We start from the raw sequence: 27,929 nt of genomic DNA on the forward strand, positions 1-27,929 counted from the left end.
GAATGGGGCCTTTGTTGTCTTTTCCTAGCGCTACCTTGCACACATGAGGGGGGAGGGGGGATGGTATTCCATGTGTGGCGAGGTGGCGATGGGAATGAATAAAGGCAGACAGGGTGAATTGTGTGCATGGGTATATATGTATGTGTCTGTGTGCGTATATATATGTGTACGTTGAGATGTATAGGTATGTATATTTGCATGTGTGGATGTGTATGTATATACATGTGTATGGGGGAGGGTTGGGTCATTTCTTTCGTCTGTTTCCTTGCGCTACCTCGCAAACGCGGGAGACAGCAAAATAAATAAATAAAAAATAATAATGCTGATAAATATGTGGCATAAAAAGTACAATAATTCAACTACATAAATACACCACATCCAAACCAAATCAGAAGAAAATATTTCTCCATGATAAAGTATAAAAACATGGACTAAACAAAAGGGCTGGATCAGAATACCTGTATATGTTTGGGATCCAGAAAATTATGTGACAGGTCAGTATAACTAGCCAACAAAATAATGATGTCATTGCCAAACAAAGGTTGCTGACTAGTCAAGATAGACCCAGTCAGAACCAACAGACCATTAGCATTGAATAAGTGGTTAGTGAGGAGTGAAAGGCATTTATCTCACCATGAGGCAGAGGATCAAGAGATTATCCCAGGAAACCTACAGACTGTCTAAAGGCTTGCAGGATGATCTGACCCTAAAGTATAAACATTATAAATTTACTTTTCTTGGTTATTTGCAAATTATGCTAAGAAAATTGCCACACAAAAATGTAATTTTGAAAAAAATCTGCTAAATCTTTGTTAGCCTTGAACTAAACCCCTCTAACTTACCTGATGCTGACTGCTCATCTTATCAAATTCATCAATGCAACAGGCTCCTTGGTCAGCTAAGACTAAAGCACCTCCTTCCAATGCATAATCTCCTGAATTACTTTCCCGACACAAGGTCACCGTCAAACCTGAGGTTGTGGTTGTATTCCCACACACATACACACCTAGAAATTGTCAATCATATAAATTTCAAAATCATTAGAGCACCTGGATTCTACATTTCATTTAACTATTAATAATTAAAGTTAAAATATGTGGAAACTACAATATCCTTCTCAAGTTTAGCCACTGCACCTAAAGAAGCACAAAAAGCTAATAAAGAAGGTACACATGAGAGCAATGAAGATTTCTTTATTACTTTTTAATACTTGATTGCTTTTTTCTGCATTAATGAGGTAATTCCAAAAAACAAAGAAACACACATCCACTCACAAAAATACACACATACACAAACACACACACACATATCTTACATCCCTAGGGATAAGAGAAAAGGAATACTTCCCACGCATTCCTCTTGTGTCGTAGAAGGCGACTAAAGGGGACGGGAGCAGGGGGCTAGAAACCCTACCCTCCTTGTATTTTAACTTTCTAAATGGGGAAACAGAAGGAGTCAAGCGGAGAGTGCTCATCCTCCTCGAAGGCTCAGGTTGGGGTCTCTAAATGTGTGTGGATGTAACCAAGATGAGAAAAAAAGAAAGATAGGTACTATGTTCGAGGAAAGGAACCTGGATGTTTTGGCTCTGAGTGAAACAAAGTTCAAGGGTAAAGGGGAAGAGTGGTTTGGGAATGTCTTGGGAGTAAAGTCAGGGGTTAGTGAGAGGACAAGAGCAAGGGAAGGAGTAGCACTACTCCTGAAACAGGAGTGGTAGGAGTATGTAATACAGTGTAAGAAAGTAAACTCTTGATTGATATGGGTAAAACTGAAAGTGGATGGAGAGACATGGGTGATTATTGGTGCATATGTACCTGGGCATGAGAAGAAAGATCATGAAAGGCAAGTGTTTTAGGAGCAGCTGAGTGAGTGTGTTAATACTTTTGATGCACGAGACCGGGTTATAGTGATGGGTGATTTGAATGCAAAGGCGAGTAATGTGGCAGTTGAGGGAATAACTGATATACATGGGGTGTTCAGTGTTGTAAATAGAAATGGTGAAGAGCTTGTAGATTTATGTGCTGAAAAGGGACTGGTGACTGGGAATATCTGGTTTAAAAAGAGAGATATACATAAGTATACGTATGTAAGTACGAGAGATGGACAGAGAGCATTATTGGATTACGTGTTAATTGATAGGTGCGCAAAAGAGAGACTTTTGGATGTTAATGTGCTGAGAAGTACAACTGGAGGGATGTCTGATCATTATCTTGTGGAGGTGAAGGTGAAGATCTATAGAGGTTTTCAGAAAAGAAGAGAGAATGTTGGGGTGAAGAGAGTGGTGAGAGTAAGTGAGCTTGGGAAGGAGACTTGTGTGAGGAAGTACTGGGAGAGACTGAGTACAGAATGGAGAAAGGTGAGAAGAAAGGACGTAAGGGGTGTGGGGGAGGAATGGGATGTATTTAGGGATGCAGTGATGGCTTGCACAAAAGATGCTTGTGGCATGAGAAGCATGGGAGGTGGGTAGATTAGAAAGAGTAGTGAGTGGTGGGATGAAGAAGTAAGATTATAAGTGAAAGAGAAGAGAGAGGCATTTGGACGATTTTTGCTGGGAAATAATGCAAATGACTTGGAGATGATAAAAGAAAGAGGCAGGAGGTCAAGAGAAGGGTGGACGAGACAAAAAAGTGGGCAAATGAGAGTTGGGTAGAGAGTATCATTAAATTCTAGGAAGAATAAAAAGATGTTTTGGAGGGAGGTACATAGGGTGCGTAAAACAATGGAACAAATGGAAACATCAGTGAAGGGGGCAAATGAGGAGGTGATAACAAGTAGTGGTGATATGAGAAGGAGATGAGTGAGTATTTTGAAGGTTTGTTGAATGTGTTTGATGATAGAGTGGCAGATATAGGGTGTTTTGGTCGAGGTGGTATGCAAAGTGGGAGGGGTTAGGGAGAATGATTTGGTAAATAGAGGAGAGGTAGTAAAGGCTTTGCGGAAGATGAAAGCTGGCAAGGCAGCGGGTTTGGGTGGTATTACTGTGAAATATATTAAAAAAGGGGGTGACTGTATTGTTGACTGGTTGGTAAGATTATTTAATGTATGTATGATTCATGGTGAGGTGCCTGAGGACTGGCGGAATGCTAGCATAGTGCCACTGTACAAAGGCAGAGGGCATAAGAGTGAGTGTTCAAATTACAAATGTATAAGTCTGTTAAGTATTCGTGGGAAATTATATGGGAGTGTATTGATTGAGAGGGTGAAGGCATGTACAGAGCATCAGATTGGGGAAGAGCAGTGTGGTTTCAGAAGTGGTAGAGGATGTGCGGATCAAGTGTCTCCTTTGAAGAATGTATGAGAAATACTTAGAAAAGCAAATGGATTTGTATGTAGCATACATGGATCTGGAGAAGGCATATGATAGAGTTGATAGAGATGCTCTGTGGAAGGTATTAAGAATATATGGTGTGGGAGGTAAGTTGTTAGAAGCAGTGAAAAGTTTTATCGAAGATGTAAGGCATGTGTACGAGTAGGAAGAGAGGAAAGTGACTGGTTCTCAGTGAATGTTGGTTTGCGGCATGGGTGCGTGATTTCTCCATGGTTGTTTAATCTTATGGATAGGGTTGTTAGGGAGGTAAATGCAAGAGTTTTGGAAAGAGGGACAAGTATGCAGTGTGTTGTGGATGAGAGAGCTTGGGAAGTGAGTCAGTTGTTGTTCACTGATGATACAGTGCTGATGGCTGATTCGGGTGAGATAATGTAGAAGCTGGTGACTGAGTTTGGTAAAGTGTGTGAAAAAAGAAAGCTGAGAAAAAATGTGAATAAGAGCAAGGTTATTAGGTACAGTAGGGTTGAGGGACTCTCAATTGGGAGGTAAGTTTGAATGGAGAAAAACTGGAGGAAGTGAAGTGTTTTCGATATCTGGGAGTGGATTTGGCAGCGGATGGAACCATGGAAGTGGAAGTGAATCATAGGGTGTGGGAGGGGGCGAAATTTCTGGAAGTGTTGAAAAATGTATGGGAGTCGAGAACGTTATCTTGGAAAACAAAAATGAGTATGTTTGACGGAACAGTGGTTCCAACAATGTTATATGGTTGTGAGGTGTGGGCTATAGATAGACTTGTGTGGAGGACGGTGGATGTGCTGAAAATCAGATGTTTGAGGACAATATGTGTTGTGAGGTGGTTTGATTAAGTAATGAAATGGTAAGAGAAATGTGTGGTAGTAAAAAGTGTGGTTGAGAAACCAGAAGAGGGTGTTTTGAAATGGTTTGGTCACATGGAGAGAATGAGTGAGGAAAGATTGACAATGAGGATATATGTGTTCAGAGGTGGAGGGAACGAGGAGAAGTGGGAGACCAAATTGGAGGTGGAAAGATGGAGTGAAAAAGATTTTGAGTGATCAGGGCCTGAACATGCTGGAGGATGAAAGGCATACAAGGAATGGAGTGAACTGGAACAATGTGATATACCGGGGTTGACGTGCTGTCAATGGATTGAATCAGGGTATGTGAAGCGTCTGGCGTAAACCATGGAAAGTTTTGTGGGGACTGGATGTGGAAAGGGAGCTGTGGTTTCGGTGCATTATACATGACAGCTAGAGACTGAGTGTGAACGAAAGTGACCTTTGTTGTCTTTTCCTAGCGCTGTCTTGCACACATGCAGGGGGAGGAGGTTTTCATTACATGTGTGGCAGGGTGGCGATGGGAATGAATATGGGCAGACAACAGTATGAATTATGTACATGTGTATATATGCATATGTCTGTGTGTGTATATATATGTATACGTAGAGATGTATAGGTACGTATATGTGCGTGTGTGGATGTGTATGTATATACATGTGTATGTGGGTGGGTTGGGCCATTCTTTCGTCTGTTTCCTTGCGCCACCTCGCTAACACAGGAGTCAGCAACAAAGTATAATAAAAAAAAGAATAATAAATTTACTATTTATTATATGGCCCAACCCACCCACATACACATGTATATACATACACGTCCAAATGCACATATACATACCTATATATTTCAACGTATACATATATATGCATACACAGACATATACATATATACACATGTACATATTTCATACTTGCTGCCTTCATTCATTCATTCCCATTGCCCTGATCGCTCAAAATCTTTTTCACTCCATCCTTCCACCTCCAATTTCGTCTCCCACTTCTTGTTCCCTCCACCTCTGACAAATATATCTGCTTTTTCAATCTTTCCTCACTCATTCTCTCCACGTGACCAAACCATTTCAATACACACTCTTCTGCTCTCTCAACCACACTCTTTTTATTACCACACATCTCTCTTACCCTTTCCTCATACGCCTTTCGCCCTCCTGCATGTTCAGGCCTCAATCGCTCAAAATCTTTTTCACTCCATCCTTCCACCTCCAATTTCATCTCCCACTTCTCGTTCCCTCTATCTCTGACATATATATCTGCTGTGTCAATCTTTCCTTACTCATTCTTTCCATGTGACCAAACCATTTCAATACACCCTCATCTGCTCTCTCAACCACACTCTTTTTATTACCACACTTCTCTATTACCCTTTCATTACTTACTCGATCGGACCACCTCACATCACATATTGTCCTCAAACATCTCATTTCCAACACATCCAACCTCCTCCACACAACCCTATCTATAGCCCACGCCTTGCATCCATATAACATTGTAGGGACCACAATTCCTTCAAACACACCCATCTTTGCTTTCCGAGATAATGTTCTCACCTTCTACACATTTTTCAACGCTCCCAGAACTTTTGCGCCCTTCCCCCACCTTGTGACTCACTTCCGCTTCCATGGTACCATCTGCAGCCAAATCCACTACAATAACTAAAACACTTCCCTTCCTCCTCTTTTTCTCCATTCAAACGTACCTCCCAATTGACTTGTCCCTCAACCCTACTGTACCTAATAACCTTGCTCTTATTCTCATTTACTCTCAGCTTTCTTCTTTCACACACTTTACCAAACTCAGTCACCAGCTTCTGCAGTTTCTCACCGACTCAGCCACCAGCACTATATCACCAGCGAACAACACCTGACTCACTTCCCAAGCCCTCTCATCCACAACAGACTTCATACTTGCCCCTCTCTCCAAAACTCTTGCATTCACCTCCCTAACAACCCCATCCATAAACAAATTAAACGACCATGAAGATATTATGCACCCCTGCCACAAACCAACATTCACTGAGAATCAATCACTTTCCTCTCTTCCTACTTGTACACATGCCGTACATCCTCGAGAAAAACTTTTCACTGCTTCTAATAACTTGCCTTCCACACCATATATTCTTAATACCTTCCGCAGAGCATCTCTATCAACACTATCATATGACTTCTCCAGATCCATATATGCTACATACAAATCCATTTGCTTTTCTAAGTATTTCTCACATACATTCTTCAAAGCAAACACCTGATCCACACATCCTCTACCACTTCTGAAACCACACTGCTCTTCCCCAGTCTGATGCTCTGTACATGCCGTCACCCTTTCAATCAATACCCTCCCATATAATTTCCCAGTAGGTAAGTTTGGGAGGTAAGTTTGAATGGAGAAAAACTGAAGGAAGTGAAGTGTTTTAGATATCTGGGAGTGGATCTGGCAGAGGATGGAACCATGGAAGTGGAAGTGAGTCACAGGGTGGGGGAAGGGGGCAAAAGTTCTGGGAGCATTGAAAAATGTGTGGAAGGTGAGAACATTATCTTGGAAAGTAAAAATAGGTATGTTTGAAGGAATAGTGGTTCCAACAATGTTATATGGTTGCAAGGCATGGGCTGTAGATAGAGTTGTGCGGAGGAGGTTGGATGTGTTGGAAATAAGATGTTTAAGGACAATATGTGGTGCGAGGTGGTTTGATTGAGTAAGCAATGAAAGGGTAAGAGAGATGTGTGGTAATAAAAAGAGTGTGGCTGAAAGAGCAGAAGAGGGTGTTTTGAAATGGTTTGGTCACATGGAGAGAATGAGTGAGGAAAGATTGATAAAGAGGATATATGTGTCAGAGGTGGAGGGAACGAGGAGAAGTGGGAGACCAAATTGTAGGTGGAAAGATGGAGTGAAAAAGATTTTGAGCGATCGGGGCCTGAACATGTAGGAGGGTGAAAGGCATGCAAGGAATAGAGTGAATTGGAACGATGTGGTATACCGGGGTCGACATGCTGTCAATGGATTGAACCAGGGCATGTGAAGCACATGTGCATACCTATACATTTCAACATATACATACACAGACACATATATATGTACACATGCCACATGCTGCCTTCATCCATTCCCGCCACCGCCACCCCACCACACATGAAATGACCAGTTTTATCAATGTTCCTAACTCAAAAGACACTTTAGACCTGGATGATTTTCTCATGAAAGCAGGTGTAAGAGTAGCTAGAGCATCTAGCATTACGATAGAAGAAATGGTAAAACCTAAATGCAACGGCCCTGTTAATGAAAATAGTGTAGTATATAAAATATCCTGTAATGATTGCCCTTCCTACTATGGTGAGTCAGGATGTGGGCTTGAGAAACATATAACTGAGCATAGGAATCATGTAAGAGCTCATAGGACATCCAATTCTCTAGAGGTTCATGTTTACAGGCATGGACACATCCTTAACTGGAATGGTGCTGTAATATCAAATAAGGGTTCAACAAAGAGAATGAGTAAAATAATTGAAGTTGCATACATCAATGTAAATAATAACATAAACCATAGGGAAGGTTTTGTGTGTATAGCGAAAGCAGTAAGCTCATGGGTTGTAAGTTAGGTGCAAAGTAGGGGGCACAACAGCCAATCAGGGAGCAGAATTCTCAGGCAGCCCACAAGGTGTCCCGTGTGCACTTGTATTTACAGTCAGTCTGTGGACATCAAAAGACAAAGGCCTGTGTTGAACCAAGCAGAGGTTTGATGATCTTAAAACAAACAAAAACACTGAATGTCATCTTTGTGAACAAGACCCTGAGGGTCGAAACATTAGAGAATTAAAGTTCTCCCATTACTCCTCCTATTCTTCCTCTACCTATGCTCTCATATATACATAAGTAGGTGGGTGTGTGTGTGTGTGTCTGTGTATATCTATGTATGTATATGTGTATGTAAGTGGCTGTGCCTTTCTTCATCTGTTTCCAGGTAGGAAATGGTGATCAAGTATGAAAAAATGCAAATATTCCTATACTTGATTGTTGTTTCCCATGTGAGTGAGGTAGCACCAGAAACAGATGAAGAAAAGGCTACATCCACCCTCTACCTGTCATGTGTAATGCATCAAAACCACAGCAGCTTATCCACATCCAGGCACCACAGACTTTCCATGGTTTACCCCGAATGCTCGTCAATCCACATCATTCCAATTCCAATACCACATCATTCCAATTCACACTATTCCATGCATGCCTTTCACCCTCCTGCATGTTCAGACCCTGATCACTCCATCCTTCCATCTCTAACTTGGTCTTCCACTTCTCAATGTATCCCTCCACTTCCAACACATATATCATCTTTGTCAACCTTTCCTCATTTTCTCCTTATGTCCAAACCAAATAAGTTCAGCAGGGTTGCAGATCAAGTCAGATGGGATGTAAGTTTGAACATAGAAAAATTGGAGGAAGTGAACTGTTTTGGATAAATGGGAGTGGACTTAACAGCGAACAGAACCATGGAAGTGGAAGTGAGTCACAGGGTGGGAGAGGAGGTGAAGGTTCTGGGAGCAATGAAGAATGTGTGGAAAGAGAGAATGTTATCCCAGAGAACAAAAATAGATATGTTTGAAAGAATGGTAGTTCCAACAATATTAAGTAGTTGTGAAGCATGGGATATAGATAGGGCTGTATGTAGGAGGGTGGATGTGTTGGAAATGAAAAGTTTGAGGACAATATGTTGCGTGAGGTGGTTTGATCAAGTAAGTAATGAAAGGGTAAGAGGGATAAGTGGAAATAAAAAGAGTGTGGCTGAGAGAGCAGAAGGTGAATTGAAATGGTTTGGATATATGGTGAGAATGAGTGGGGAAAGGTTGAAAAAGAGGATATACGTGTCAAAGGTGGAAGGAAAAAGGAGAAGCAGAAGACCAAATTGGAGGTGGAAGGATGGAGTGCAAAAGCGCTTGAGTGATTGGGGCCTGAACATACAGGAGGGTGAGAGGTGAACAAGGAATAGGGTGAACTGGAATGATATGGTATACCGAGGTCAACATGCCGTCAATGGACTGAACCAAGGTGTGTGAAACGTCTGGGGTAAACCATAGAAAGGCCTGTGGAGCCTAGATGTGGACAGAAAGCTATGGTTTTGGAACATTACAAATGGCAGCTAGAGACTGTGAACAAATGTGGCCTTTTTTGGTCTGTTTCCCTGGTGCTACCTCGCTGAAGCGAGGGGTAGCAATGCTGTTTCCTATGGGGCGGGGTGGCACCAGAAATGGATGAAGGCAAGCAAGTATGAATATGTACATGTGTATAAATGTATATGCCTGTGTATGTGTATATGTTGATATGTATATGTGTAAGTATAGGCGTTTATGTATATATTTGCATATATGAGTGGATGGGCCATTTCTTTGTCTGTTTCCTGGTAGTATCTTGCTGACATGGGAAACAGAGATCAAGTATAACAAAAAAAATATATCTCTAATGCCCATTCCCTTTGAGATCTTCCTCAAGGGGATGGCCATGGCAAATGAGTCTCCATAACTCAAGAAACCCAATGCCACTTCTCAGTCTTTTGGGAGGGCTGATGCATAGCACTCTGCAGAAAAATCTAGTTAAGAAGAATTTGTGTTTGTAAAGTGATGACAAATGTTATGTGTGACAAGGAGACATTTAATGTTTGTGGGCAGAATGCCAGCAGTCCATGTGTGGTTGAGGCATAAAGAAAAGACAGCTACTCAGATCAAAGGAGTGCAACTTGACAACTACTGAAGTGCTAGCACACAATGCAGCTGTCATTGAACCTACTGATAACCAGGTGGACAGTACTGGACAGTACCTCCCTAGTTGGTGGCTGCATAATAACAACTAAATGTGTTAATGTGTCATGATTAAATAAGTATAAAGTAAGGATAATAGTATCTCAAAACAATAAAAGAAATTATGTGCTTACCTCTAGGTGCAACATTAGCACAAGCTTGTAACATCTGACTTTTTCCTAAACCTGGGTCGCCCACAACTAAGATGTGGGAGTCTCCTCGTACAGGAACACGGTCAAATCCAGATTTGGAGCAACCCCCAAAGAGACAAAGGACCAAACCAGCTTTAACAAGTTCATGCCCATAAATTGCAGGACAGAGGGATGCTACTAGTAACTTGAAGAGGTAAGGCTCTGCTTGGATCTCCTGTGAATCAAAATCCTAAATTAGTTTAACTGGGTTATCTATACATATATATCTTATAACAGAGAGTCTCCCAGAGAAAAAAATTCCATGAATAAAGAAGGAACTGCTATTTTCCTAATACTGCTTGTATCATGGTAAAATTCACAAAAAAAGCATCTCTTAGTTGCCTACCATACATTATCAGCATCTATATTTTTTTCTCCACAGATGGCAATGTCCATTCTTCTCTATCACTGTTTTATATTCACTCTGCTTCTCAATTCATTTTCATGCTTCCTTATGTACATAATGTACTTGCTGTGGCAGCACTCAGAGCTTTTTGAAATTCTTATATCTAGGAGTATGCAAAATTATATGATTACACAAAAGTAAGAAATTTTTGATAATTTCAGAACTTCTGCTGGATCTGCAAGCCTCTAATTGCTTTATCCGCTTTTGAATGTGGGAAGAAGTGTGAATGAAATGATACACCATTCTGTAAATTCATCTATTCTTTCGATGTCAAATGAGTAATTTCTAATTTACATGGGAGGGTGGCCTATCCAGAGCTCTGTCTTCCTATGTCACCTAAGATTACCCTCCTATTTCTACAATCAATGCCTTTATTCATAGTTACTCTTACACCTCTTCTTTTGTTTACATGTTCAAATTATCTGAAAACTGATAAATCTTTCTTCATCAGCTATTGTCCACTGAGCTTCTAAGTTTCCTCTTCCAATCTCCCTCTTCACATATGAATTATCTGTTTGTTTGCTGTAATCAGAGATGGTCTACTATGATTTTTCCTGGGAGCATAACAAAAGGACATATACTGCAAGCTATTTCATACTAAAGAGTCTTCTGCAGTCAGTACCTTAGAATTCTCAAACCATCAGAGAAAAGTGCAGGCAAACGAAGCAAAAATTTCTGAAAGAGTACAAATGCAAGGTAGCCCTCTTGGAGTTTAAAATCACATTAAATACACTCACATAACACTAACACAAATACAAGTATCACCTTGCATGGCTGAGCAGAACAAGAAACTGTATGTACCTGCAACTGTACACTGCTACCTAACTACTTAAGAACAGGTTCAGGCATAAATCTGACTTGTTGAAAAACAGACGTACCTAGTCCCAATTTTTACATTGTCCTTAGTAAATAATACAGTGCATGAGTATAGGTGATGCTATGCAAATGAAACACTGTTAAGTTTTAACTTTGTCGCTTGCCCTAAGTTGTCCCTATCAATTCAAGAAGCTACAGAGATGATGGGACTGCATCAGGAAAGATCACTGACTCAAAATTCTGAATACTCCACCAAACAAAGGTGACTAGGTTTAAGCAGAGTGATACCATCTCTTCACTGCTTACCATGACTCTCTACCTTCGCGTACCTTCCCAACCCAAACAACTTTCATCTCCCAACCTATCATGAACACTTAACTATTCTTCAAAGTGTTTACTCTATCTTCTCTTTGCCTTATAACTTCCCATTACCACTTGCCAATTTGTCCCCATCATCAGTGTTCCATGTGCTCTCATTATCTCTACACTATTAACCTCCTTCAAAAAAAAAAATCTTATTTTTGCTAAAGTTTGCTGTTACTCATTCAACCCCAACTCTCACTTGCCCTCTTTTACAACTCTTACATCCTCTTGATGTCCTTGTGCTTTCTCTTGTACATCTCCCAGTCTTCAGCACTCCTTCACTAGCACTGCTCACTTCTCTTACCTGCCCACCTTTCACAATGCACACACTTCTCTCACACATGCCAGCAATGCTTCCTTCCATTCCTCACCCACTCACCTAGCTTTGTGTACTCTTACCTTTCACCATACTTTTCTCAATCTCTACTAGTATTTCTCCATTTAAGTCTCTTTTCTAAGCTCACTTACTTTCACGATATTCTTCACATCCACGTAATTTCCACTTCCCCAAAAAACTCTAAAAATCTTTACCCTTGCCTCCACCAGGTACTGATCAGGCATCCCTCCAGCTGCCTCTCTCAACGCATTCACATCCAGGAGTCTCTCTTTCACAAACCTATAAATTAATAAGTCAATAATGTCAACGCACCATCTTTTTCCTACTGACCCTCACATCCTTATGTATGTCCTTTTCTAAATGTTTAGTGTATGCCAAATTTGTCAAAAACAGTAGATCCTAATTGCCCTAAAAGGTTTATAAGAGCTATTAACACTATAATTTATAAAAGGCTATTATATACATAATACTAAAGCAGATAAGACTAACACAATTGTGATTATGGACAAAAGTAAGTATTCTCTACAATGAATGATCTTTTAAGTGATGATACAACACACTTTAAACTCAGTAAGAATCCTCTAGAAGCATTAATTCTCATTTCAATAAAGAACTGACGTTATTGCTGAAAGTAATGGTTCTCTGATCAAATGTCTGTCATCTATGTCTCCTTCATTGCCATATATGTATGGACTTATCAAAACACATAAACCAAATTTTCCAGAGAGACATATAGTGAGTATAGTGGGCTCCATCACATATAAACTGTCAAAGTCATTAGTTTCTTTATTAAGCACATTAGTGGGTAAGATATCAAATTCTAATATCATAAACAATGCAGATCTAGTTAACAAGCTTAATGATATCAATGATAATTCTGATTTCAAACTGATTAGCTTTGATGTTTCATCTCTGTTCACAAAAGTTCCTGTTCATGACCTCTTAGAATATTCATTTGATGTATTGGATGATATTCATTTACCTGTTTCAAAGTCTGTCTTCACTGAATTGATAAAATTATGCATAAAAGACAGGTGAATATAATACTCAAAATTTTGGTATGGCAATGGGTAACCCTCTTCCACCTGTGTTAAGTAATCTTTATATGGAATTCTTTGAAACAAAATTACTAAAGGATATCTTACCTTCTAATGCAATTTGTTTTAGGTATGTAGAAGAAGTTCTTTGTGTTTGGTAACAAATGAAAATCTAAAAATATTTCTCCCTTTATTTAACAATTTATTACCTTCCATCAAATTTACTGTAGAGAAGGAAAATAATGATTATACATAACATACATAATCGCTGTTTCCCTTGTCAGCGAAGTAGCACCAGGAAACAGACGAAGAATGGTCCATCCACTCATATACATGTATATATACACAAACACCCATATACACAGCAAATATGAGTATGTACATGAGTATATATGTATATGTCTGTGTATGTATATGTATGTATATGTTGAAAAGTATAGGCATGTATATGTGCATGTGTGGGCATGTATGTATATACATGTGTATGTGGGTGGGTTGGGCCATTCTTTCGTCTGTTTCCTTGCGCTACCTCGCTAACACAGGAGACAGCGACAAAGTATGATAATAATAATATATACACATACGTAGACATATACATGTATACACATGTACATATTGAGACTTGCCTGCCTTCATCCATTCCTGTTACCATTTTTAGATGCCTGATCCATTGGGATGGAAACCACTTTAAGTTTAGCATATACAGAAAACCTATCAATGTATTCTCATATATCCATTATTACTCAGCTCAACATGACAGAGTTAAATCATCATCATTCCAGTCTATGCTCCTTTGGGCATTACGTATTTGCAGTCCAGAGTTCATTGATGATGAGTTTGAGAAGATATATTTTGTTGGATCCAAGTTAAAGTATCCTAAATCTTTCATTGATAATCCCTTAAGTTAGCAAAGAAATCATTTTATAGAGTTGAATCCAAGCCTCCCCTTGACACCAAGAACTTTTAGTTCTCCCTTTTAATAATAATTTTACTTTACTTCCCATATTGCTTAAATCCTTTCATGTAAATGTTGCCTTTTTGCATCAACAATAATATAAAGAATATCTTAATCAGGAACTCACAAGAAAGTTCTGCAGGATGTATCTATAGAGTGCCATGTAGAAATTGTGAAAGTTAATGTTGGGCAGACTGGTAAGGATCTTTCTGTTAGACTTAAGCAACATTAATATAGTATAAGAACAAGGCAAGAATCAAATGCCTTGTTTAATCATGTTGAAAATTATGATCATTGCATTCAATGGAGTAATGCCATCTCAGTTATCAACTCTAACTCCTGTACCATGAGAAATATCACTGAATCTTCTATCATTATAAGCACAAAGAGCTGTAACACTATTAGAGAAGGTCTATACAAATTGGATTGCTTTATTGTTGATAAAATTTGTAAACAGTTCCCCTTCTTGTCCACATATTAATTTTATGATATGCTTGTTACCAGACTCGAATGCACCTGCTTATCAAATAATGTCAGAGCTACGTCTCTTCATTGTATGTCAACTGACTGTTATATTTCTTTCTTGTATCTCCCCTGATGATGGGATTATTACATAAACACCCATACACGCACATATACATATCAACATATACACATATACATACATATATACACATACACATATTCATACTTGCTTGCCTTCATCCATTACCGGCATCACCCAACCCCACAGAAAGCAGCATTGCCACCCCGTTTCATCAAAGGAACACCACAAAAACAGACAATAAAAAAGAAGGCCACATTCATTCACAATCAGACTCTAGCTTTTATGTGTGATGCACTGAAACCACAGCTCCCTATCCACATCCAGGCCCCACAGACATTTCCATGGTTTATCATATACATTCCACATGCCCTGGTTCAGTTCACTGACAGCATGTCCACCCCAGTATACCACATCATTCCAATTCACTCTATTCTGTGCATGCCTCTCAACCTCCTGTATGTTCAGGCCCTGATCACTCAAAATCTTATTCACTCCATCCTTCCACCTGCAATTTAGTCTCACGCTTCTCCTTGTTCCCTGTGCCTCTGACACATATTTCCTCTGTGCTAACCTTACCTCATTCATTCCCTCTATATATCCAAACCATTTCAACACAACCTCTTCTGCTCTCTCATACTCTTTTTATTACCACACATCTCTCTTACCCTTCCATTACTTACTCGATCAAACCACTTCATACCATATGTCCTCATACATTTCATTTCGAACATATCCTCCTACGATTCCTTCAAACATACCCATTTTTGCTCACTGAAATAACGTTCTCTTCTTCCACACATTCTTCATCACTCCCAGAACCTTCACCCCCTCCCCAACACAATGACTCACTCCCATTGCCATGGTTCCATTCAATGATATGTTCACTCCCAGATATCTAAAACACTTCACTTCCTCCAATTTTTCTTCACTTAAACGAACATCCCAACTACCTTGTTGCTTAACATCTGCTGAACCTTGATGATCTTGCTCTTATTCACATTTACTCTTAACTTTTTCCTTTCACACAATTTTCCAAACTCAGTCATCATTGTCTTCAGTATCTCACTCGAATCAGCCATCAGTGCTGCATCAGTGGTGAAAAACAACTTACTCACTTCCCAAACCCCCTCATCCCCAACAGACTGCATACGCACCCCTTTCTCTAAAACTCTTGCATTTACCTCCAAAACCACCCCATCTATAAACAAATTAAATAAAAATGGGGACATCACACATCCCTACTGCAGACCAACCTACACTGAGAAGCAATCACTCTCCTCTCTTCCTACTTGTACACATGCCTTACACCCATGATAAAAACATCTCTGCTTCTAGCAGCTTACCTCCCACACCATATACTCTTAATGCTTTGACAAAGCATCTCTATCGAACCTATCATATGCCTTCTCCAGATCCATAAATGCTACATGCAAATCCATCTGTTTTTCTATGGATTTCTCACACAATTCTTGCTCTGTTCATGCCTTCACCCTCTGAATCAATACCTTTCCATAAATGGAAATGGTGAAGAGCTTGTAGATTGGTGTGCTGAAAAAGGACCAGTGATTGGGAATACCTGGTTTAAAAAGAGAGATATACATAAGTATGCATAAGTAAGTAGGAGAGATGGCCAGAGAGCGTTACTGGATTACGTGTTAATTGATAGGCACGTAAAAGAGAGACTTTTGGATGTTAGTGTGCTGAGAGGGGTAACTGGAGGGATGTCTGACCATTATCTTGTGGAGGCGAAGGTGAAGATTTGTAGAGGTTTTCAGAAAAGAGAAGAGAATGTCGGGGTGAAGAGAGTGGTGAGAGTAAGTGAGCTTGGAAAGGAGACTTGTGTGAGGAAGTACCAAGAGAAATTGAGTACAGAATGGAAAAAGGTGTGAGCAAATGACGTAAGGGGAGTGGGGGAGGAATGGGATGTATTTAGGGAAGCAGTGATGGCTTCCACAAAATATGCTTGTCGCATGAGAAAGGTGGGAGGTGGGCAGATACTCAGAAAGGACAGTGAGTGGTGGGATGAAGAAGTAAGATTGTTAGTGAAAGAGAAGAGAGAGGCATTTGGATGATTTTTGCAGGGAGGTAGTGCAAATTACTGGGAGATGTATAAAAGAAAGAGGGAGGAGGTCAAGAGGAAGGTGCAAGAGGTGAAAAAGAGGGCAAATGAGAGTTGGGGTGAGAAAGCATCGTTAAACTTTAGGGAAAATACAAAGATGTTTTGAAGGGAGGTAAATTAAGAGCGTAAGACAAGAGAGCACATGGGAACATCAGTGAAGGGGGCTAATGGGAAGGTAATAACAAGTCATGGTGAAGTGAGGAGATGGAGTGAGTATTTTGAAGGTTTGTTGAATGTGTTTGACGATAGAGTGGCAGATATAGGGTGTTTTGGTTGAGGTGGTGTGCGAAGTGAGAAGGGTCAGGGAGAATGGTTTGGTAAACAGAGAAGAGGTAGTGAAAGCTTTGGGAAGATGAAAACCGGCAAGGTGGAGGGTTTGGATGGTATTGCAGTGGAACTAATCAAAAAAGGGGGTGACTGTGTTGTTGACTGGTTGGTAAGCATATTCAATGTATGTATGGTTCGTGGTGAAGTCCCTGAGGATTGGCAGAATGCATACTTAGTGCCATCGTACAAAGGCAAAGGGGATAAAGGTGAGTGTTCAAATTACAGAAGTATAAGTTTGTTGAGTATACCTGGGCAATTATATGGGAGGGTATCGATTGAAATGGTAAAGGCATGTACAGAGCATCAGAGTGGGGAAGAGCAGTGTGGTTTCAGAAGTGGTAGAGGATGTGTGGATCAGGTGTTTCCTTTGAAGAAAGTATGAGAGAAATACTTATAAAAACATATGGATTTGAATGTAGCATTTATAGATCTGGAGAAGGCATACGACAGAGTTTATAGAGATGCTCTGTGGAAGGTATTAAGAGTATATGGTGTGGGAGGTAAGTTGCTAGAAGCAGTGAAAAGTTTTTACCAAGGATGTAAGGCATGTGTACGAGTTGGAAGAGAGGAAAGTGATTGGTTCTCAGAGAATGTCGGTTTGCGGCAGGGGTGTGTGATGTCTCCATGGTTGTTTAATTTGTTTATGGATGGGGTTGTTATGGAGGTGAAGGCAAGAGTTTTTGAGAGAGGGGCAAGTATGCAGTCTGTTGTGGATGAGAGGGCTTGGGAACTGAGTCAGTTGTTGTTCGCTGATGATACAGCACTGGTGGCTAATTCGGGTGAGAAACTCCACAAGTTGGTGAGTGAGTGACTCTCTTGGGTCGCGTCGGATTATCGCTCGCTCTTATAAAGCCCTTAAAGCCGAGTAATTCGAGTGATTGCGTACCCCAAGCCCTAGCTCCGTTGGTTGGTTATCCAGTACATTCCAACCAACAGCTGAGCATCGGAAGTTGTCCAGCTTTGTTTACTGGTATAGTAGGACAACTACTAAAGGGAAATCCCGTGGGCTGAAGCACAGCGGCAGAGGCCATCGTCTGACTGCAGTCCTCTGCTTCCTTCGGGCGGCAGCACTGTGCGACCAAAACCGAAGCGTCTACCTTCGTCACGGGTTTTCGCTTCGTTGACATCCGTCACGCATAACCCATTCCTTAGTGAATAGCGTACCAGCCTCTGTTGGTATGTCGGGTGCCGACAACAACCACGTGGGAACAGTCGACGACCATTCCCCCACTTGCCCACATTGTGGGAAGACCTTCGCCAGCTTTCGGGGCCGTAGGGTCCACGAGAGGCAGGCGCATGCTGGCTCCTTTCACCAGGAGCTAGCAACAAGACACGTTCTGTCCAAGGCTCGGTGGTCTGACGAGGAGATTGAGCTCCTCGCCAGGGCCGAGGCCGGGATGGCAGCTGGTCCCTCACTAGTTGCCGGGCAGGGCCTGAACCAGCGGTTGCGGGAAATTGTCCCTTCTAGGACGGTCGAAGCGATCAAAGGTCTCCGACGCAAGGCGTCGTATAAGACCAAGGTTCAGGAACTGACCTTGAACTTGAACCTGATCCAGGAAACTGGTGAAGGTGAGGTGCTGGATGGTGCGTCGATTAGGAGGCGTGTCCCAGCCACAACGCGAAGCAACACGCGGAATGACGAAGAGGGGGAAGCACCACGTACAGGGATGTACGCGAGTGCGGAACCCGGCGGTGAGACGACCATTCTTCCCGCAGTTTTATCTGTCCCAGCCATTCCGCGGATTCCCCAACCCCAACAATCGATTGCTTCCTTTGTGGCAGAGACTGTCGCTTATTTCGACGTATTACTACTCGACCCCACAAGGACATCATGGGGCGAGGACGTCCTAAATGTTGCCCTGGACCATTTGCGTCAGGGTGACAGCCTAGCCGCCGCCAGGGCCGCAGCAAAGAACGCACCACAGATGCTAAGCTCTTGCAGCCCGCCCCAAGACCGCCCGGATCGTGGTGAAGGAGGTTCAAGGCAGTCAGCGAACCAAGGCCGCGTACGCCAAGCGGAGGGGACTCCTTTGCGTGGGAACCGGCTTAGAAGAGAGCAATACCGCAAAATACAGAGACTCTATCGAGAAAATAGGTTTTTGGCTGCTGGACAGGTCCTCAAAGGTGACTGGGAGGTACCGCCAACTTCGGTTGGGCCGGAACGCCTCATTCCCTTTTGGGGGGCTCTCTTCTCTCGACCATCTGAGCCGGACGAACGTGTTATTACTGACTATGACCCAAATAGCGAACAACTAGCAAGGATTATTACCATAGACGAGGTAACACACCACCTCAAGGCCACAAGACAATCTGCTCCTGGACCTGATGGAATGTCGACTCGGTTGCTTAAGTCCATTCCTCCGAGGGTACTGGCCAAGATGTTCAACCTTTGGCTTGCTACGTCTGCACTGCCAGAGCCTTTCAAGGCGAACAGAACGGTGCTGATACCAAAGGTCCCTAACCCTACCGAACCCAAGGACTACCGGCCAATCACCATTTCCTGTGCCGTACTCCGCCTGCTCCACAAGATTCTGAGCAGCCGCATCTCAAGCCTCGTCCAGATCGATGAGGCTCAAAAGGCATTCGATCCAGTGGACGGATGCCTTGAGAACTTGACGATCTTGGATGCGATCGTCGGTCGTGCGCGAGCACACGCCCACGGTGTGCACCTGGCATTCCTAGACATGACCAAAGCGTTCGATAGTGTTAACCACAGCACTATCGAGCGGGCCATGTCGCGGAAGGGCATTCCTGCCCTTGTCAGGTCATACATAATGTCGACGTACGACCAAGCCTTCACCAAAATCGAAGGCAGCGATGGGATGTCGGAGAAAATAAACATGACTCGTGGGGTCAAACAGGGCGACCCATTATCGCCGATGCTCTTCAACCTTGGGATTGACGAGGGAATCACGAGGGTGAAGGAGACCGGTGTAGGGGTTAGGTTGGGAGACAAGACCGTATCAGCATTGGCTTTCGCTGACGACTTGGTTCTCGTCGCGCAGACGCCCACTGGCTTGCAAAAGGCAATGGACGTCATGGCTGCGACCCTTGCGGGGGGTGGGCTTCAGGTCAACCCAGGGAAATGTCGTACCCTCAGCATGGAGGTTGACGGCAAACGTAAGACTTGGTACGTCAATAAAAATAGGACGTACCAAGTCTTGGGCAGTGCTGTCGGCTCCATGAGCGCTGAGGACGAGTACAAGTACCTCGGGATTCTCGTCGGGGCCGGGGGCCGCCGTAAGTCCTATGGAGCCTTGCTAGAAGAGGGGCTGCGAAACATCACCAGATCCCCTCTAAAACCTCAACAACGGATTGCGTTGGTCGACAGGCGGGAAGTAAGACCGAACCCCAAGCTCATGCACCGACTGGTGTTGGGGGAAGTATTTAAGACACAGTTAGCACGCATGGACAGGCAAGTGTGAGTGGCGGTTCGCCGCTGGCTACGCCTAGCCCATGACGTGCCCTGCGCATTCTTCCACTCGACATCTGGAGATGGTGGGCTGGGCATACCAGACTTTGTCTCAACCGTCCGGCTGAATAAACAAGCGCGGTTCGAGAAACTGCTCACCTCATCCGACCCAGTAATTCAGGCGGCTGTCCGGGAGCCTGCAGTCTTGAGCAAGCTAAAGCGCTGGTCTGGACCCGCATGCATTGCTGGTCGACAGGCGGGAAGTAAGACCGAACGCCAGCACGTATGGAGGGCTAATCTGATCAGCACCGTCGGAGGTGCAGCTCTCGCTCCATCTGCAGCTGTGCCTCAGGTGAGTAGATGGGTAAACAGCGGGAACCGTTTCCTGTCCGGCGCCGATTACGTGAAGGCTGTCCAAGTGCGGATAGGCGCCTTGCCCACCCCTGCCAGGGCGTCCAGAGGCCGGCCCGAGATCAACGGCCTCTGTGACACCTGCCAGAAGCCGGGTACGTTGGGACACATCGCTCAGATGTGCACTCGTACACACGGCGGTCGGGTCAAGCGACACGATAACATCTGTGCCTTTTTAGCTGGGCGACTGAGGCAAAGAGGTTTTCAGGTGTCCTGCGAGCCCCGATTGTGGGGTCCTTTAGAAAGCCGGACATCGTGGCTTCTAAAGGTACAGAGACCTATATCATCGACACCCAGGTCTCTGGTGTTCACTTCCCGCTTTCGGCTGCACATGCATACAAGTGCAGCTACTACGGTACCCCGGAAGTCTTACAAGGCGTAAGGGAATTCACCGGGAAAGACACCGTGCAAGTAACCTCGGCCACCCTGAGTTGGCGAGGTGCATGGTGTCAGGAAAGCGTGAGTGCTCTCAGAGGGTTAAGGCTGACATACCGGGACCTCGAGTTGTGCAGTGTCAAAGCCCTAACCTGGACACACTCCCTTCACAGGATGTGGTCCAAGAGCACAGGTTAATAGTCAGAGCCTGCCTCGAACATCTGGTGTCGGCCCACCGGGCAGGCGCAAGGTCATCTCCCCTTTGTCGGCTTGGGGTGTGCGGGATTAGGCTGTTCTCCCGTGGCAGGTACCAGTTCCTGAAGTCGGGTTGTCGGGCGGGATGGTGGACGTCTTGGCAGGGCTGCACATTGCTCCCGCGCGACGGCCGCACCGGAAGGTGAGCGGTGCTGGAAGGTCGCTGTGCCTAAGTCGGCAACCTAAGTCGCCGGGCCCAACAGAGTCCGAAACATCATCTGACTGCCACCTTTAAACTTATCTCGAACTGTGCTATCCGTATTCTGGCCTATAGTCTTCCCCTTATAGTATCCATACATTCTTTCCAATTAACAACTTCCGTCACTATCAATACGTAGTGTAGCCGACAATTAAGACCTTCGCACAGTAGTTAGATCTTCCCCATCGCACATTACTAACAGGCATGAGTGAAAAAAAAAAAAATAATAAAGTGTGTGAAAGAAGAAAGCTGAGACTAAATGTGAATACGAGCAAGGTAATTATTAGGTTCAGTAGGGTTGAGGGACAAGTTAATTGGGAGGTAAGTTTGGATTTGTATGTAGCATTTATGGATCTGGAGAAGGCATATGATAGAGTTGATAGAGATGCTCTGTGGAAGGTATTAAGAATATATGGTGTGGGAGGCAAGTTGTTAGAAGCAGTGAAAAGTTTTTATCGAGGATGTAAGGCATGTGTACGTGTAGGAAGAGAGGAAAGTGATTGGTTCTCAGTGAATGTAGGTTTGCGGCAGGGGTGTGTGATGTCTCCATGGTTGTTTAATTTGTTTATGGATGGGGTTGTTAGGGAGGTGAATGCAAGAGTTTTGGAAAGAGGGGCAAGTATGAAGTCTGTTGGGGATGAGAGAGCTTGGGAAGGGAGTCAGTTGTTGTTCGCTGATGATACAGCGCTGGTGGCTGATTCATGTGAGAAACTGCAGAAGCTGGTGACTGAGTTTGGTAAAGTGTGTGAAAGAAGAAAGTTAAGAGTAAATGTGAATAAGAGCAAGGTTATTAGGTACAGTAGGGTTGAGGGTCAAGTCAATTGGGAGGTGAGTTTGAATGGAGAAAAACTGGAGGAAGTGAAGTGTTTTAGATATCTGGGAGTGGATCTGGCAGCGGATGGAACCATGGAAGCGGAAGTGGATCATAGGGTGGGGGAGGGGGCGAAAATTCTGGGAGCCTTGAAGAATGTGTGGAAGTCGAGAACATTATCTCGGAAAGCAAAAATGGGTATGTTTGAAGGAATAGTGGTTCCAACAATGTTGTATGGTTGCGAGGCGTGGGCTATGGATAGAGTTGTGCGCAGGAGGATGGATGTGCTGGAAATGAGATGTTTGAGGACAATGTGTGGTGTGAGGTGGTTTGATCGAGTAAGTAACGTAAGGGTAAGAGAGATGTGTGGAAATAAATAGAGCGTGGTTGAGAGAGCAGAAGAGGGTGTTTTGAAATGGTTCGGGCACATGGAGAGAATGAGTGAGGAAAGATTGACCAAGAGAATATATGTGTCGGAGGTGGAGGGAACGAGGAGAAGAGGGAGACCAAATTGGAGGTGGAAAGATGGAGTGAAAAAGATTTTGTGTGATCGGGGCCTGAGCATGCAGGAGGGTGAAAGGAGGGCAAGGAATAGAGTGAATTGGAGCGATGTGGTATACCGGGGTTGACGTGCTGTCAGTGGATTGAATCAAGGCATGTGAAGCGTCTGGGGTAAACCATGGAAAGCTGTGTAGGTATGTATATTTGCGTGTGTGGACGTATGTATATACATGTGTATGGGGGTGGGTTGGGCCATTTCTTTCGTCTGTTTCCTTGCGCTACCTCGCAAGCGCGGGAGACAGCGACAAAGCAAAAAAAAAAAAAAAAAAAAAAAGTTTGAATGGTGAAAAACTACTGGAGGAAGTGAAGTGTTTTAGATATCTGGGATTGGATTTAGCAGTGCATGGAACCATGGAAGAGGATGTGAATCACAGGGTGGGGGAGGGGGCAAAGGTTGTGGGAGCATTGAAGAATGTGTGAAAGGTGAGAACGTTATCTCAGAAAGCAAAAATGGGTATGATTGAAGGAATAGTGGTTCCAACAATGTTATATGGTTGCGAGGCATGGGCTATATAGATAGGGTTCTGCGGAGGAGGGTGGATGTATTGGAAATGAAATGTTTGAGGACAATATGTCGTGTGAGGTGGTTTGATCAAGTATGAAATGAAAGGGGAAGAGAGATGTGTGGTAATGAAAAGAGTGTGGTTGAAAGAGCAGAAGAGCATGTGTTGAAATGGTTTGGTCTCATGGAGAGAATGAGTGAGGAAAGATTGACAAAGAGGATATATGTGTCAGAGGTAGAGGGAACGAAGAGAAGTGGGAGACCAAATTGGAGGTGGAAGGATGAAGTGAGAAAGATTTTCAGTGATCGGGGACTGAACATACAGGAGGTTGAAAGGTGTGCAAGGAATAGTGAATTGGAATGATGTGGTCTACAGGGGTCTCCCGCGTTAGTGAGGTAGTGCATGGAAACAGACGAAAGAATGGTCTAACCCAACCACATACATACATATATACATAAATGCCCACACACACATATATACATACCTATACATTTCAACATATGCATATATATACATACACAGACATATACATATATACACACATACATAATCATACTCACCTTTGCACTCAAATCACCCATCACTATAACCCGGTCTCGTGCATCAAAACCACTAACACACTCATTCAGCTGCTCCCAAAACACTTGCCTCTCATGATTATAGTTATAGTGATGGGTGATTTGAATGCAAAGGTGAGTAATGTGGCAGTTGAGGGAATAATTGGTATACATGGGGTGTTCAGTGTTGTAAATGGAAATGGTGAAGAGCTTGTAGATTTATGTGCTGAAAAAGGACTGATGATTGGGAATACCTGGTTTAAAAAGCGAGATAAAAAAAAAAAAAAAATATATATATATATATATATATATATATATATATATATATATATATATATATATATATATATATATATATATATATATATATATTTTTTTTTTTTTTTTTTATCTCGCTTATCTTCAACCGTTGAATAGCTGTATTTTCGTGTACACATCAGCAGACATATATACATATGGACACGGTAGGTGCGTGTCTGGCGCCAGTAACACTTCAGGACGAGAGGGCACACCCCACCTGAGGTGTTTAATAAACACTAAACATCACATCAGTCTCCCACAACGATTATGGATCTGAGACCGCTGCGCGCGGGGCAGCCAACTCCTGCAGCAGTTGGCGGGTCTTCGTGTCTACGTACCACATCATCCGCTCACTCTGGTTAACCGTTCAAATTACTCATTCTTTATTTATTTTCTGATATAATCCCTTGATATTTATAGAGTTTCCGTGATCATTAATCATTTGTTTAAGACATTTTCTTTAGTTACGTATATTTGTTGGCCGCATCTCTTATCTGTGCTTCTTTACGAATCTTTGCATGTGAAAATTATGCAGAGCAATGCAAACAGCAGCAGATCACTGGGTCTTTCGAGGTTTAGTATGGAGTACATAGGAAACCAGATAGGTCTTTTTTTGACTACGAAAGTGCAACTCATTTCACCTGTTTTTCTAATTACGAAAGTGCAGCTCATTCTACATATAAAACTAAAGACATATATCAGTCTATTTCTGAAGGCATTTGTGATATGTTTCTGTGCAATGACTCAAGCTGTTTGTTTGAGACGTTCTCGTACGATGTATGTGGTAGATTCGTCACGGATGCACAACCTTGGTAAGTTATCAGCTGTATCATACCTGACCAGCCCTCGCCAGGAGAGAGCCATTGATCCTGCACACGTCTTACTCTGCCTCAGCGCCACAACTCAGTAAAACATGATGTCACTGAAGTAAATCTGTGGGTGGATGTGTACCACAACAAGACCTTTTTCTCGCTTTCTTTCTTTTTTGAGATTAGATCAAAAAGTTGTGGTAAGAGAACTAAGTCGAGTGCAGACTGGTTTGTGTGGCAAGAGGAGGTGTGTCGACCACGGATGTGTCAAGTGCAGGTGCTTTGAATACATAGGTGTCACAGACAGTTATGTTGGAGACACTTACGTGAGGGACAGGTCTAGCAAGAGCAAAGTGTCACATATATATATATATATATATCTATATATATATATATATCCCTGGGGATAGGGGAGAAAGAATACTTCCCACGTATTCCCTGCGTGTCGTAGAAGCGACTAAAAGGGGAGGGAGCGGGGGGCTGGAAATCCTCCCCTCTCGTTTTTTTTTAAATTTTCCAAAAGAAGGAACAGAGAATGAGGCTAGGTGAGGATATTCCCTCAGAGGCCCAGTCCTCTGTTCTTAACGCTACCTTGCTAACGCAGGAAATGGCGAATAGTATGAAAGAAAAGAAAAGATATATATATATATATATATGTTATCCCTGGGGATAGGGGAGAAAGAATACTTCCCACGTATTCCCTGCGTGCCGTAGAAGGCGACTAAAAGGGAAGGGAGCGGGGGGCTGGAAATCCTCCCCTCTCGGTTTTTTTTTTTTTTTTTTTTTTTTTTCCAAAGAAGGAACAGAGAAGGGGGCCAGTTGAGGATATTCCCTCAAAGGCCCAGTCCTCTGTTCTTAACGCTACCTCGCTATCGTGGGAAATGGCGAATAGTATGAAAAAAAAAAAAAATACATAAGTATACTTATGTAAGCAGGAGAGATGGCCAGAGAGCGTTATTGGATTACGTGTTAATTGACAGGCGCGCGAAAGAGAGACTTTTGGATGTTAATGTGCTGAGAGGTGCAACTGGAGGGATGTCTGATCATTATCTTGTGGAGGCTAAGGTGAAGATTTGTATGGGTTTTCAGAAAAGAAGAGTGAATGTTGGGGTGAAGAGGGTGGTGAGAGTAAGTGAGCTTGGGAAGGAGACTTGTGTGAGGAAGTACCAGGAGAGACTGAGTACAGAATGGAAAAAGGTGAGAACAATGGAAGTAAGGGGAGTGGGGGAGGAATGGGATGTATTTAGGGAATCAGTGATGGATTGCGCAAAAGATGCTTGTGGCATGAGAAGAGTGGGAGGTGGGTTGATTAGAAAGGGTAGTGAGTGGTGGGATGAAGAAGTAAGAGTATTAGTGAAAGAGAAGAGAGAGGCATTTGGACGATTTTTGCAGGGAAAAAATCCAATTGAGTGGGAGATGTATAAAAGAAAGAGACAGGAGATCAAAAGAAAGGTGCAAGAGGTGAAAAAAAGGGCAAATGAGAGTTGGGGTGAGAGAGTATCATTAAATTTTAGGGAGAATAAAAAGATGTTCTGGAAGGAGGTAAATAAAGTGTGTAAGACAAGGGAGCAAATGGGAACTTCAGTGAAGGGTGCAAATGGGGAGGTGATAACAAGTAGTGGTGATGTGAGAAGGAGATGGAGTGAGTATTTTGAAGGTTTGTTGAATGTGTTTGATGATAGAGTGGCAGATATAGGGTGTTCTGGTCGAGGTGGTGTGCAAAGTGAGAGGGTTAGGGAAAATGATTTGGTAAACAGAGAAGAGGTAGTAAAAGCTTTTCGGAAGATGAAAGCCGGCAAGGCAGCAGGTTTGGATGGTATTGCAGTGGAATTTATTAAAAAAGGGGGTGACTGTATTGTTGACTGGTTGGTATGGTTATTTAATGTATGTATGACTCATGGTGAGGTGCCTGAGGATTGGCGGAATGCGTGCATAGTGCCATTGTACAAAGGCAAAGGGGATAAGAGTGAGTGCTCAAATTACAGAGGTATAAGTTTGTTGAGTATTCCTGGTAAATTATATGGGAGGGTATTGATTGAGAGGGTGAAGGCATGTACAGAGCATCAGATTGGGGAAGAGCAGTGTGGTTTCAGAAGTGGTAGAGGATGTGTGGATCAGGTGTTTGCTTTGAAGAATGTATGTGACAAATACTTAGAAAAGCAAATGGATTTGTATGTAGCATTTATGGATCTGGAGAAGGCATATGATAGAGTTCATAGAGATGCTCTGTGGAAGGTATTAAGAATATATGGTGTGGGAGGCAAGTTGTTAGAAGCAGTGAAAAGTTTTTATCGAGGATGTAAGGCATGTGTACGTGTAGGAAGAGAGGAAAGTGATTGGTTCTCAGTGAATGTAGGTTTGCGGCAGGGGTGTGTGATGTCCCCATGGTTGTTTAATTTGTTTATGGATGGGGTTGTTAGGGAGGTGAATGCAAGAGTTTTGGAAAGAGGGGCAAGTATGAAGTCTGTTGGGGATGAGAGAGCTTGGGAAGTGAGTCAGTTGTTGTTCGCTGATGATACAGCGCTGGTGGCTGATTCATGTGAGAAACTGCAGAAGCTGGTGACTGAGTTTGGTAAAGTGTGTGAAAGAAGAAAGTTAAGAGTAAATGTGAATAAGAGCAAGGTTATTAGGTACAGTAGGGTTGAGGGTCAAGTCAATTGGGAGGTGAGTTTGAATGGAGAAAAACTGGAGGAAGTAAAGTGTTTTAGATATCTGGGAGTGG

At 42.8% G+C, this 27,929-nt stretch overlaps 1 protein-coding gene across 1 annotated transcript in view; it reads right to left on the minus strand.

The window, feature by feature from the left end:
• LOC139767208 (DNA helicase MCM8-like) overlaps window positions 1–27,929 on the minus strand; it is a 214,242-nt gene that overhangs the window by 103,757 nt on the left and 82,556 nt on the right. Inside the window, exons 7-8 of the mRNA XM_071696326.1 lie at window positions 10,051–10,282; window positions 843–1,006 (exon numbers count right to left, since the gene is read on the minus strand). Coding sequence (XP_071552427.1) covers window positions 843–1,006; window positions 10,051–10,282 — 396 coding nt within the window. The remainder of the gene's footprint in view (window positions 1–842; window positions 1,007–10,050; window positions 10,283–27,929) is intronic.

Source organism: Panulirus ornatus, chromosome 59, assembly GCF_036320965.1.
Source record: "Panulirus ornatus isolate Po-2019 chromosome 59, ASM3632096v1, whole genome shotgun sequence".
NCBI classification, from domain to species: Eukaryota; Metazoa; Arthropoda; class Malacostraca; order Decapoda; family Palinuridae; genus Panulirus; species Panulirus ornatus.